The 12,574-nt window shown below is 37.3% G+C and overlaps 2 protein-coding genes across 4 annotated transcripts; one reads left to right on the forward strand and one right to left on the reverse strand.

The window, feature by feature from the left end:
* Positions 1–55: 55 nt before the first annotated feature.
* Positions 56–1,555, reverse strand: LOC117163394 (serine/threonine/tyrosine-interacting protein). Its single transcript, XM_033345631.2, has 5 exons — positions 1,388–1,555; positions 926–1,006; positions 700–851; positions 417–605; positions 56–343 (listed from the first exon to the last, which is right to left on the reverse strand). The coding sequence occupies exons 1-5, from the start codon at positions 1,424–1,426 to the stop codon at positions 142–144; spliced, it is 663 nt and encodes a 220-aa protein (XP_033201522.1). The 5' UTR covers positions 1,427–1,555; the 3' UTR covers positions 56–141.
* A 6,705-nt stretch (positions 1,556–8,260) lies between these two features.
* Positions 8,261–12,298, forward strand: LOC117163650 (uncharacterized). Of its 3 annotated transcripts, none has more exons than XM_076621324.1 (4): positions 8,261–9,478; positions 9,680–9,739; positions 10,377–10,496; positions 11,345–12,298. In XM_076621324.1, exons 1-4 carry the CDS (start codon positions 9,467–9,469, stop codon positions 11,567–11,569), a joined length of 417 nt encoding a protein of 138 aa, XP_076477439.1. In that variant the 5' UTR covers positions 8,261–9,466; the 3' UTR covers positions 11,570–12,298. The 3 variants fall into 3 exon arrangements, with proteins under 3 accessions (XP_076477439.1, XP_033202041.1, XP_076477440.1); XM_033346150.2 differs by having other exon boundaries at positions 8,264–9,478; positions 10,377–10,511; XM_076621325.1 differs by lacking the exon at positions 10,377–10,496 and having other exon boundaries at positions 9,229–9,478.
* The last annotated feature ends 276 nt before the right edge of the window (positions 12,299–12,574 follow it).

The following is a 12,574-nucleotide window of genomic DNA, read 5'->3' on the forward strand; positions in this document are numbered from 1 at the left end:
CTCCTGATTTTATTAGATACCCATATGTTTAGGTATTTTTCAAAACGCGACGAGGTAAAAAAACGTTACTTTTTATGAAGTTTATTTTTTATTTAATTTAGAGTACGTCTTTTGGTAACTTTAGCATTTACTAAAGAAACATCAACTGTCCATTTTATCACATTTATCCTCTGTTTTTTCAGTATCCATTTGGTGGATAGTTCTTTTGATTCTTTGTGTCAATAAACTATGTCTTGATGTTTGCTGTGCTTGATATATCGGCTCGTATTCTCTCAATTGTGCCATGAAACCTTCATTAGGGTTTATACAAAACCTTCTTTGTTGTACAATCGTATATGCACGTCTAAAAAGATCATACTCTTTCAATAATTTTTGTAATAACAAAGACGAATAGAAGAAAAAAAGTAGGAATTTACGTTTGGGAGAGTCCATATTTTTCCATAAGATATGCTAAAACTAATGCTGCAGATCTTGATATTCCAGCATTACCATGTACTAAGACTCGACCTCCAGAGTTCAAAGCTTCATCAATAAATGTTCTTACCTTGTGAAAATGTTGAATAATATTTTCTGTTGCTGTATCAGCAATATTCAAAACAAGATACCTGTGACATTGGTATGAATTATTCTGATATATTAATCATTTCCAAAACAATTTTACTAGTTAATTACTTATATTAAGTCATAAAGGTTACATACTTAAATTTATCCGGAAAGTTGGGCTTTATAAAATTTGCTTCTATGTCTTGCCTAACACATATTATATGTGTTATGCCAGATTGTAATAAAGATGGTAGTTGCGATTTGATAGCTGCACTATATGGGCCAAGATATAACCCAGGTATCACTTCCTAATGTAAAATAACTATTAATTTAAACTATATATCTTTTATGTATCTTTTGATAATATTTACATTTAATATACCTGCATATCCCTTCTCATTGTATATGTCCATTCATTTGATTTTTCTTTTTTAGCGTAAGGTACTTTAGCTATAGTGGCTTCCTATAAAATACTCTTTCTTCAGTCTCTTATAGTTAATTGTTATAGCTCACAACATACAAAGTATTGCAAGAAGGTAAGTTTATCAATAAATAAAAATCCGAACTACTACAAGCGAGATTTATTTTTAATAGTACTAACAGAAATGTCAAATGCAAAGATGTAAACAAGAAATATGCATAAAACATAATCTCAACATAATCAGCATAATCTCAACATTAGCTTACCAGCTCGCAAGAAAAATGATAAAACATAAAAATGACGAAAGTTGCATATTTGAAAATATACAAAAAGAAAAAATATGTCAATAACAAATAATATAACCTACAATTCAAAGAATGCATTTTTTATAACAATTTAAAATCGATATTACAGGCCGTGTACCTTATCCTGATGAGATTCATTATTGTCTAGAGACAGCATAGCACTAATTTTGCGCACTTAAACTTGTAAAAATTTCGACTGTAAATTAGAAAATAAGAAATATGATATGCTTTTTCCCGCGATCTCGATATTGTTTCCTGAAGCAGTGGCCATTTGTAATATAATGAGCTACTAAGGCGTCCTCTAGTGTAGAATATCCAAATTATATTACATTTCTATATCTCTTTTTACTGTTAAAAAATTTAAGAATAATGTATTGCAAAGTAGTAGAAGCTATACTATATAAAATAAGTTACAGGTAAATAAAATAATAATTCTTTTGTCTTAAGAAAATCCAAAGAAATTATTTAATTGATATTGATTTCCGAAAATAGAAAAATTAATTTTACTACCTACGCTTCTTTGTAAATGTTGAATTGTTGTATGATCTTGCAGGAATTAATTTTATACTAAATCTATATAAAAATTCGCATATATTGTCTTATTATGCTTTTTAGGGAAAATTTAATGATACTTTCTAAAAATGGCGGATATTTGATTTTTAATAAAGTATTATTAATCATAATCTATTTTTTTGTATGTTATAATACTATTAGTTATCTTATTCATCAATTAGTCATTTTTATATGTTACAATTCTAATAATTATTGTAATATGCGATAAGTTTAATACCGTTCTACAAGAACAAGTGCAATATATAAGGAATTATTTTTTAATTTTAAGATATGTATTACGATAAGAGTTTGGAGGAAATTAGATTAAAATCGCTTCAGAAATAGCGCAACTACGATATCGTTAGCCGAATTGCGTAGCAGAAAGATTTCCCGTTCTACAAAGAAAAGGGAAACGGTATGCTTTCGGCCACGAACACGAGCTGGGCAACGCAATTTAGTTACGAACTGTTTAATACAAGATTTTACGAGGCACCGATTCCCTGTTGCGGTAACCTGCGCGTATTTTCTTCCGGGACGTAATACAATTTTCTATAACTATCGCCACGCTTTCGCGATGAAAGTCTATGCATGTAGCGGCATCAGTTCGCAATTCTGTGTGCGTGCTTGATACGCGTTTTACCGGAACACTTGATAGATTTCATAGACGCGCCGGTGCCCGTGCTTCCGTGGAAAATAGCTATTTGCGCGAACTGTTACGTTAACCAAGTGCGTAAATTTTGATCAGCAGATCTTCGCCTTTTGCAGCCTAACTGATCATTATTTCGTAACGCGCTGGTCACGAATTATAATTGATGTAACGAATAGTAGTTTGTGACTATATACGTGCCTTAATTTAATGTCTTGGGCCATTCTTATCATGAAATTGGAGGTGTCCAACATGATCATTGTCTCCCTATAAGATATTACATTGCAGACTCATTCTATCGTAGTTTCTTAAAACTTTAAGCATTAATTATAGCAATGAAATCTTTAAAAGATGGCTGTCATAGTAAATTGGGGGTAATTTTCGTAGGATGTAAATCCACTTGTTGGTTTTCTAATTTCTGTGACTATAAGACTGAACATTGATAGCGTTAAACATGCAGAGTTGAAAGATGCTTGGAGTTGCTTGAATGCTTGGAAAGTTGATAGGATACACGAAGCAATTGCTTGAGGCGTTGATATAACGAAATATGTTAACGTAACATGAATTCTTTGGTTGTTCCTTTGTACATTGTAGTTTCTTGTAGATAATAAATTGCAGAGACAACTTGACCTTGATCTGTCGAAGAATGGTGCCATTCTACGGATATCTATCGTTTATCGTTACAGCGCAGTGCAGAATTACGCTGATAGAATCCACTTTGTCATGGTCACGCAACATTAGAAGATTTAATTGTCGATAAACTATAAATAGGAAAAACAAATTATGTGTACAGGATAATAGTTTCCATAATATGGGACGGTATTACGAAACATTAGGTGCTTAATTTCCCAAATAAGCAAATGCTATTTTCCTTAATATACTTCACTGTTTCCGTCTCTTTCCAGTCGATAATTATGAAATTTATACAACTTTCGCCTTCGTTTCGTTCTCTTTTTCAACGAAAAATTACGATGTTTCAAGCTATAACACTAGCATACGTTATACAAGTGAATTTCAAACTCTTTTTGGTCCAGAATCCAGAATCACAAGATACTTTAAAATATCTCTTCTCGCCTAGCATCACGTTACACTAAATAGGGGTTGTTAGATCTTTGCTCTCCTCGGTAACATGGTTGCCGCCACCGTGGTCCGTATAATTAAATAATTAAGCAGGCAACTGCCGACGGCGTAGTCCTGTTGCATGGAAGTTTACTTTCTAAGCTTGTTGGCGTGTTGAGCGCTCGCAGATATGGGAATCCGTATTGCCCTCAGGGCATCAGCACCGAGATTGTTGCAATCACTAGCCATGGTTCGCGAATCTGGAGCACTAGGCATGCGTTGGACACACAGAACCAACGATCACCATGCGTAATAAATTTGACTTCCCGATGGTGACATGTCATTTGTATTTTTCGTTTTCGTCATTCTTCCCTTCGAGATTAACGTTGGGTTATTTGCACGTGAACGCACCAAAAGAATCCTAAAATCGTTTTCTCTCACAGAAATTTTCACACAACGAATAGTACCGATTCTCTATTTTTCTTTCTTGTGAGATACTCACACGGATCTATTGGTTCACTCGGTGCGTGCCCCCTTCCCCCCTCGAGGCTCCGCTCCATATAATTGCCTAGGAATGTAGAGAAATTAGGAATAGTGTTTTGCTATTCCTTGAATTCCGTTCAGTCTCAAGTTGCCCAATAATTATATTATTTTCATGTCAATGAAACTGGGCAATTGTATTATTACGATTCTAATCGCGAATTTTCCTTGGTAGATATCCAATTTCATTATTATCAACTTGAAATAAATTATCTTTTCCTTCTTCTTTCTCCTGTTTAATTCTTTCAATTCAAAGCTATTAGAACTCTATAAGCGACTTAACTGCTCCACCGTTTTTCTCGTCTATTCTAGGAAAAACAAGTCTTATTATTTCGAGAACCAATCCGGCAAGTCCTAATTGTCAGGTCACCCGGTACGTTGCCCCTTCGGCAATGTCCACTTTGCGAACGTCAAGAAACGCGATCACCGAAGCAACAAGAAATCACATTCTGCCATTCGTCGATCGGGAGCGATCGAGGTTCACGAGGACAAATTCAGCAATCCACCGAGAAGAAAAATGCACCGAGGGAATGTATTAGAAACGACCACCTTAACTCTTAGTATTACGATCTATCCAACTGCTGCTAACGCGTCACGTATGCATCGTGTCATGATGATTTATCGCGTCCCGTTCTTCCGGTGAAAGAAGACAAGTATTTTCATGAGTATTTTCACTTTGTAGCAGATGCAACAGATTACCAATATTCGCTTACTCTTCCTGGCATAAGAAATTTGTTATCGTTTTCGTTATGTATAAGATTAAATTGCGAAGAGTACCCAACAGTACAAACAATTTATTACAGACTCGAACATAGCGGTGAAAGATTAACGTATTTATGTTTTATACGAGGTGTTAACGATAATAAACCACGGTATATTATTTATTCGTAGACGTTAAGTGTACATTTAGCACATTTATAATCGAGCATGTACACAATTTGTCTCGTGTAAATCAATTTGTTAACGAGTCTCATGATATGATTTAAATTATATGTATATATATGCAATTTTTAGCCTATGCAAATTCCCCTAGGTTCCGATTTCAACGCGTTTCTCGGTCCGTCGTACGGTTATTGCTTATCGTTCGATTTCATCACTGCTCTCTAATTGTTGCAGCGAAGTTTAAAAAGCATTCACTTTGGCAAGAAGTTCCGAACAAATTGATATTTCACGTATTCAGGGGAGGAGAAGTTAGCACGAATTTCTATCGCTCGCCACGATCGAAGTATGATTCACCTTTTCCAATCGCCTCGTCCGGTGAGAACGTACAATTTAGAAAAAGCGTGCCGCGCACTACGTTTTGTGTAACTTTGTTATTGAAGAAGAAAGGTTTAGATACGGTGTAAGAGACAAAGTCTTTTTGCCTTTTAGGCAGAGATGTCGAAGATTGTAATTCGTTTTCTTAATTTAAAGAAACGTAACTACGGTTAATTACGTCGCATCAGTCATTAATCATACGCCTACCAAATTTATTATCAACAGCGAATTCATTGTACGAGGGAAATAGAATACTAACAATGTAAACAGTGTAACTTGCTATACTACTCGTATTTTCTTAATAATCATCAATCTAACTTGTGTAACTTCTGTTGTGATTACGCCTTAAATTACAATTTAGACGGTAAGATTAATAACCGGCGCAGCAATTTTTAAGTAAATAGATATAATCTGAACAGCAAACGTCTGGATCGCTTTAATTTCTCTGACTCATAATCTGTAGCGGTCGAGCGAGTTTATCTGTAACAGAGTGGATTGCTTAATTCGTTGGCGCACGGAGCTTCCTCGATGGTTCGGTTTCCCCGTGTACCGGTGACCGGCGTTGCTGAACCGCTAATCACGACGTTAGATCGTTTTTCGTGATTCGACTACAACACTATGGAAAACTTGAGACGTATTTCGGATTTCTGTCCGCTCGACAGAGCGTGAATTTTTTCGAGCAGGCGTTTCTTTTCGCGCTATTGTATGGCTCTAGAAGGAAATTAATTAACGAATTACAATCAAGTTTTTGTAAATGGAAGACTTACTTGGAGACAATTGGTATTTTATATGCCGATTTAATTTGCAGACAATTTTAGAATTCTGGAGGACATCGACTGAGTAAACGAAGTCTCTAGTAAAACGTAACTGCATAAACGATCGTGTTACGCTAGTCTGGCTCATTAGCAAGTAATTGAGCTCGATCCACTCGATCTGCACTAGTGGAATATTCATTTTCGATGCGGTGTTGCTCATGGCATAGCCTTTGTAAACCAGAAAAAGCTGTTACTTAATTTCTCTTTGAAATAGATCAGGAAACGAAGCATAACGATGCCTTCAATCATTCAGAGAATTTATCATGGGAATTGATACATTTATCTAAGTCCTAGATCCAATACAAATTCTCAATATTTCCTAATGATATTCAGGTTTAATAGGAATCGAACAGAGAAAATGGCGAGATGTACGTTGGAGAAATTTTTTGGAAAATAAGAAAGAGAAGAGATATGCATAAAATAATCATTGTTCCTGCAAAGTTTTCAAGCTTGATATTGTACGTTCATAGAACCATAAACCACACCGTCCAAATGCTTCATCTTTAGTCAGAATTAAATCGGGATAACGGGAATCGTTAAACTTTCCAGATTCTCTAAGCGCTGCTGCGAGCGCGCTAACGTCCGTGCAGGGTTGTCTTTAGTCTCTGCAGCGGCACACGTTCAGAAACAACGAATGTAATACGCAGAAATTGCGTAAAAGTTCGAGTGGCGACTGGTAGACGGTCGGCCGTTCCCGCGTGATTGCCAATCGATCGAAAAAAAATATTTTCCAGGGACGATTAGCGTACGGAAACTTGGACAGATTCACACAGAAACTCGTATCCCAACACGAAACATATTTAACGAAGTATACCCTTGTTAACCGGTGATTTTATTCTACGAATACTTTGTTGCACTTTATACCTGATGAGTAGATGTTGCATTTCATGTTTAACTAAATTGTTTCTGGCCAGGCTTTGATTCGTTTATCTTAAATTAACACAGTTTATATTCAATGAGCTAGTCTGCTAACAATAAATAAAGCCTGAGAATCGTGTGTTATTCCCGAGTAACGCACGCCTTATTGCGAGCAAAAGGTTGAGAAACTTCATTATCAATGTACTCGAGACGTAATAATTGCTGTTACGAGCAATGCGTTCCAGGTGGCTTTTTGTTTAAAAATCTTTTTTCTCTGTAACAACCAAAATCATTCACTTTAATAGCTTAAATTATTCCTTTTTTTTTCTTCTTAAATGTTCATCGTTATCGTAAGAAACGTTTAGTCGAGTTGGAATTCTATCGGGAATCTTCAGTGATCAACGCACGGGTCAAAACGTTTTCCAGCTTGGCGAAAGATTGACCAACTGTCCGGCGCACTCCCATGTAAAGGGCGGCCAGTTTTCTCGATAAGGAAATCGAGCAGGCCAAAGGTATTGAGAAAAGTCGCTTTAGAGAAACCATGCCAAGGTGGAAACTTCGCGAAACGTTGCAACCTTCGTGTCTGAAGATCACATAGGAGAATGTTCGCGAGTTCTAAGGTTGACATCTTCGGTAAAATAGATGTGGTTTAGCTTTTTGTCCATCGTTTCGAAAATACATCAGATCGACAGAATGACGAGTATCGCGCGTATATTATGCTAGTATAACATAGAAGATAAGTAAGAAATTTTAAGTTACGAAAGAAATGGAGGGGAGTCTTTTTACTTCGAGAAAGATGAAGGATTCGGCATAAAATGTTAATTTTTTCTTAGAATAGATACAATTTAAACAATATAAACGCACAACCAAGAACTAGATGCATTTACGACTTTACTTGGACTCCAGTGGCTTGTTACGTTACAGAAAGTTGGCGTTTACACCGCTTACGAAATTGGCGAGTCGTAAAATCCAACCTATTAGCGACGCGAGGAATAATTGGGATAAATAGGGTGGGAGAGATGAAAATTGAAACAGAATTTTACTTTGTCTCGCTCTCTATATTATTTCTAGTTACAATTGCATAATATTCTGCGGATCAAAAACGTATAGAAGGAATTTCGCTTTGCCGTAATAGTAGATCGATTTAGCAATAGTAACGATTCTTTTCTTTCCACGATTTTACATTAATATTTGATCGTAACGCTCGATACCTGCGATCAAGAATAGATTCAAATTTTAAAATGCTTCAGACTTTTACTATTTTATGTATCGTACAAAGTTGCGTCACCGCGCCTTACATTGTTTATATGCGCCAATACAAGCATCACAGAATTATGATCAATGACTAATTGCTGCTTACTCAACTTTACAACACTGAGCATTTCGATTTTCTTTTTCGTGGCCGAATTTAATTCAGCGTGGCGTGTTAGAAAAACACGTGACAGGATTTAACTTTGCGTTGGTATAATGTCTGTTATAAACTAAGAACGATAAAATGACTGTGCAGCTTTTCGTTTTTCTGATTCATCTTAAATCTTTTCCATTGCTGGCGTACATATAATGCTTTTTTACTTGACCCAACTGTGTTTTTCGTGAAAACAACGTAATGCTGAGCAGTGGAATCATGAAGGCACTGTTGCTTTCTTGCGACAACTATCACATTGTTAGGTACCGATAATAGATTCATATCGTTGGAAGGTATCGAAGCACGTCGATGAGGAGAATGAATTTGCGAGGAAGAGGTAAAATTTTAGCAGAAAATTTCATAAAGTACTCGACGAAGCCTCGTTGTAATTCGTGTTACGTCAATTTAGCCGGAAGTCGTGCTTAATTTTTCGTTGTGCAATTCTGTCTATCGCCATCGCTGTTTCGAGATGATTGACATGACATTGTAATATGTACACACATGATATGGCGAAACTCTATCAAGATTTAAAAGATGACAATATAAATTATTACGTTTCTTTTTCTATAAATATTCCCTTCAAGGTACGTAGATAAGCAACGCAGGATGACTAATTAATAAATTGAAGAAATGATAATTCATAATCGTAGAAGGGCAGGTATACGAAATCACGATGAGTGTTTCGCATGATCTAAGATCTCGTTTTTTTCTCTCCATCGACGAATGTACGTACCGTCGTTCTACAGCGTCGAATCAGGTCAATCTTACGCGGACATTTCGATTTTTTCCAAAAGCTTTCTCTGGTAAGGACACGGAATTAAAATCTTCTAGGGTGTCATCGCAGTTGACGGAAGTGGAACGTATCTGCGATCAGTGGAGCACCGAATAAGGGGTCTGAAAGGGTCGATCGCTATTGGTGAAAGGGGTCTGTATGCAATGCAATCGTTGTACCCCCGCCTCATCTTAGTTCCCTGGGCCTGGGCAGGGCACCGCTATAAAAGCATACCGCGTCGCCCCTCAGATACGTAGTGTTTCCCGTGTACTGCACAAGAAAAATCGCCTACAATGAAGTTCGTTGTAAGTTTCTACCAGTTACGAACGAGTCTCTCATTGTATGTCTGAGACTCGTACTTCATCCATTTTGCGCCTTCTTAATTTTGAACTTAATCTTTGCCTCTGCTCAGAGGGTGTTCGTATTCCCTAACTTTAGTTCTCTAAGTATATAAGACGTTATTCGATTTCGATAGAAATATTGAGTTAATTTTTTTGTAATTGCAGATTGTTCTCTTCGCCGTTATGGCCGTCGCCAGTGCCTACCCTGGATACATTCATGCACCGGTAAGTGAAGTCAGAAATTTCTGGAAACTGTTAATCCGACTGAGAGTTTGTAAATCGAAGTATGGTACTGCACGTTCTGAAATAATCTTCTAATAATTTGTTACGTTTAATGCTAGAAAATGTTCTATACTGTTGGATCGGATTATTAAAACGTAACACTTTCCTAAAATGTTCGACACCTTAATCTTCTCCTTAACACTTTGAGATAAGCAACTTCTACGAATACTGTCTTCCAACCATTACTATCAGGACAGTGTTCGATAACGAAATAGTTAGTACTCATCTTACCTCCACGATTTTAACATTTTTCTTAACTCAACGACGTCCAAATGTTACTGGACGAAACTTGGGCCGTGATCGATCCAAGTCAAGAAGAAATCCTTCAACGATCGCGTCATTGATTTAACGTATTCTCTTCAGCACCTATTTTCATGTTTCTTTCTTTTCGTTCATTTACTGGTAATCTAATCTTCCGGAGACTTTTGTTCGTTCGTACGATGCATTTTCCAGCATCGATCTTCGTTAACCGAGAAATTGGACTTGCTCGGTGGAAAGTAACCAAACGTAACCAAGTTTCCATATCGAGGATTGAACAGTAGATAAATTGAAACGAAATCCTGATTTTTGAAACACATAGGTGTCACAACCATGGCCAGCACCTGAAGCTTGGCCAGCACCTGCACCATGGGCAGCACCTTCGTACGTTAAGGTCGCTCAACCTTCGTATGTTAAGGTTGCTGCAGCACCGTTAGTCAAGGTATCTGCGCCTCAGGTAACGATAGAGATACTATAAGATTAATATCATGTTGGAAGTTAACACAAGTTAATAGGAGAAACTCTTCGTTGAACATGTAACATCTCAACAGTATTACAAATAACTTACATGTATTTAATTCCGTTCAAAGCTACTTTCACAAACATCACTTCTACCATTCACCTGGAAGTATCAATAATTTTGGAATACCTTATCAGTCTTAACAGAAACCCTTCACTTTGTGTTTCGCAAGTTCATTCTCAGAATCAGTCTGCGTAGACTACTTTCCTTCATCATCATAATTTCTGACTAGCTTGACCATTCGATCGAAATTACTACCGCATCATCGATAACTTCTCATTTTCCACGTCTAATGGATCGTTTAAAGCAGACCGCTAGTTACGAGTCACGTAACTTGGCTTTCCAGTCAATCAGGGAACGTAATCGGATCTTGGTCGTCCAATTTAATTATTCGTTACTCAATGGATCTATAGACTTTGTAACGAAACTGCAGTTGAACTACAATACTAACAAGTGATTCGTAACCCCTTATGCAACTGTTCCTCGTAACGAGTCGCTCGAATTCACTGTTGCTGATTTTCTACTCGCTCCAGTTCTTACATCCATGGCAATCATGAACGCGTTTAATGACTTCCATGTTTCTTAAACATTTATTATTTATCCATAATTTATTAAAAATCGGTTACTCTATATTATGTGCTAATTTTCTTCAGTAAACAAAAGACCGGAATAGAAAATATTTCCTGAAGGGAAATCTTCGTGGTAGAAATTTCTAATAGAATTTATATATTTACTAGATAATCGATTAACATCCGAAAAAATTCCCACAGGTTCATGCTCCGGAAGTGCACCAAGTGCTCCAGATCCCGCAACAAGCGTCGATTCCGGCCCCACACCCCCAACCCCTCAACATTAAAATCCCACATGTTCAGACTGTGAAGATCCCATACCACGGACCTAAGATCGTGCAGCCACATCTCATCGGCGTTGAATCGTACGTGGAGCCCCAAATCAAAGTTGTCAAGGCTCCCGTCTCCCATCACCCCTGGGATTAAATTTCCGCATGGCACCAACTGAACTCGCTGGTCCAGGGTGATCCATCCTGGATGAGCCGTCCTGAGGTGCATCTGGAGTAGCGACGCTTTACAAACAACGATAACCATGGCCAACATCGAAATTGTCCTGGTGGGAAAGAAGCTTGAGACGATATACATTTGAAGCATCCACGTCGATGGTAGTCACAGCAACGCACGAGTTCTTCATCCTAGGGGAACTAGCTCTCCAAGATCAATCGAACTGTATTCATTCGGGACAAGGGGAGTCAGAAAACTAATCAGTATTATCCAGCGATTAATCACGGACGAAGAACATCGAGCTTGCAGATCGTTCGAAGATCACGAAAATCGACGCCCTCAGGATCGGCGAGCGTTTTGGACCACCCGAAGACCTCAGACCAGGCACCCAATCTTAAAAAAAGTTTTCTTATTTTTTATCCTCATAGAGCAACCACACGATACACGATTACACGAGCGCAGCGACTTTCTTACAGACTCACTTCCTGTATCTGCCCTTTCCTTGTTAACTCTACCTTTTGTTTCTGGACGCGTCGAAATTCTTGTGCGGCATGTGATATTGAAGAAGACATCACGACATCGGAGCCTTCATTGTATATTTTCTTCTCTTCTTTCCGCCTACCACCCATCCCTTTCCCTACCATACTTTTGCAACAACACTTTTATTTATTTTCTAATAAAAGTTAATTTTTATGTCTTGTGATAAAAAAATCTGCTGTAATTTTTTTCATTCGTTTATTTCCTCTTCCTCTATATTTAACAAAGTTCTTTACTCATAGAAGGCTAAAGCTGTTTTTATCTATATTTTCACAGTTTCAATGTTTTTTCTCCTATTTTAGTACATTGGTATTATCAGTGCATGATAACAAGCGGTCTTAAGCCTGGCACATGAACGCGACCCGGAAGCTCCATGATACAAATCAATCTAATGTCGCCAGGGTAACGACTCGTCCAAACAAAAACGTTCAACCTGCTACTATTATTTTC

This window comes from Bombus vancouverensis, chromosome 9, assembly GCF_051014615.1.
Source record: "Bombus vancouverensis nearcticus chromosome 9, iyBomVanc1_principal, whole genome shotgun sequence".
Taxonomy (NCBI): domain Eukaryota; kingdom Metazoa; phylum Arthropoda; class Insecta; order Hymenoptera; family Apidae; genus Bombus; species Bombus vancouverensis.

What these genes read in the sequence shown, in the direction of transcription:
- LOC117163650 (XM_033346150.2), top strand. An exon ending in CTGGATACATTCATGCACCG is followed by an intron (nt 9,740 to 10,376) that starts GTAAGTGAAGTC and finishes TGAAACACATAG; the next exon opens with GTGTCACAACCATGGCCAGC. An exon ending in TCAAGGTATCTGCGCCTCAG is followed by an intron (nt 10,512 to 11,344) that starts GTAACGATAGAG and finishes AAATTCCCACAG; the next exon opens with GTTCATGCTCCGGAAGTGCA.
- LOC117163394 (XM_033345631.2), bottom strand. Translation starts at nt 1,426, where the DNA reads ATGCTGTCTCTAGACAATAATGAATCTCATCAGGATAAG. An exon ending in ATGAATCTCATCAGGATAAG is followed by an intron (nt 1,007 to 1,387) that starts GTACACGGCCTG and finishes AGTATTTTATAG; the next exon opens with GAAGCCACTATAGCTAAAGT. An exon ending in CAATGAGAAGGGATATGCAG is followed by an intron (nt 852 to 925) that starts GTATATTAAATG and finishes ATTTTACATTAG; the next exon opens with GAAGTGATACCTGGGTTATA.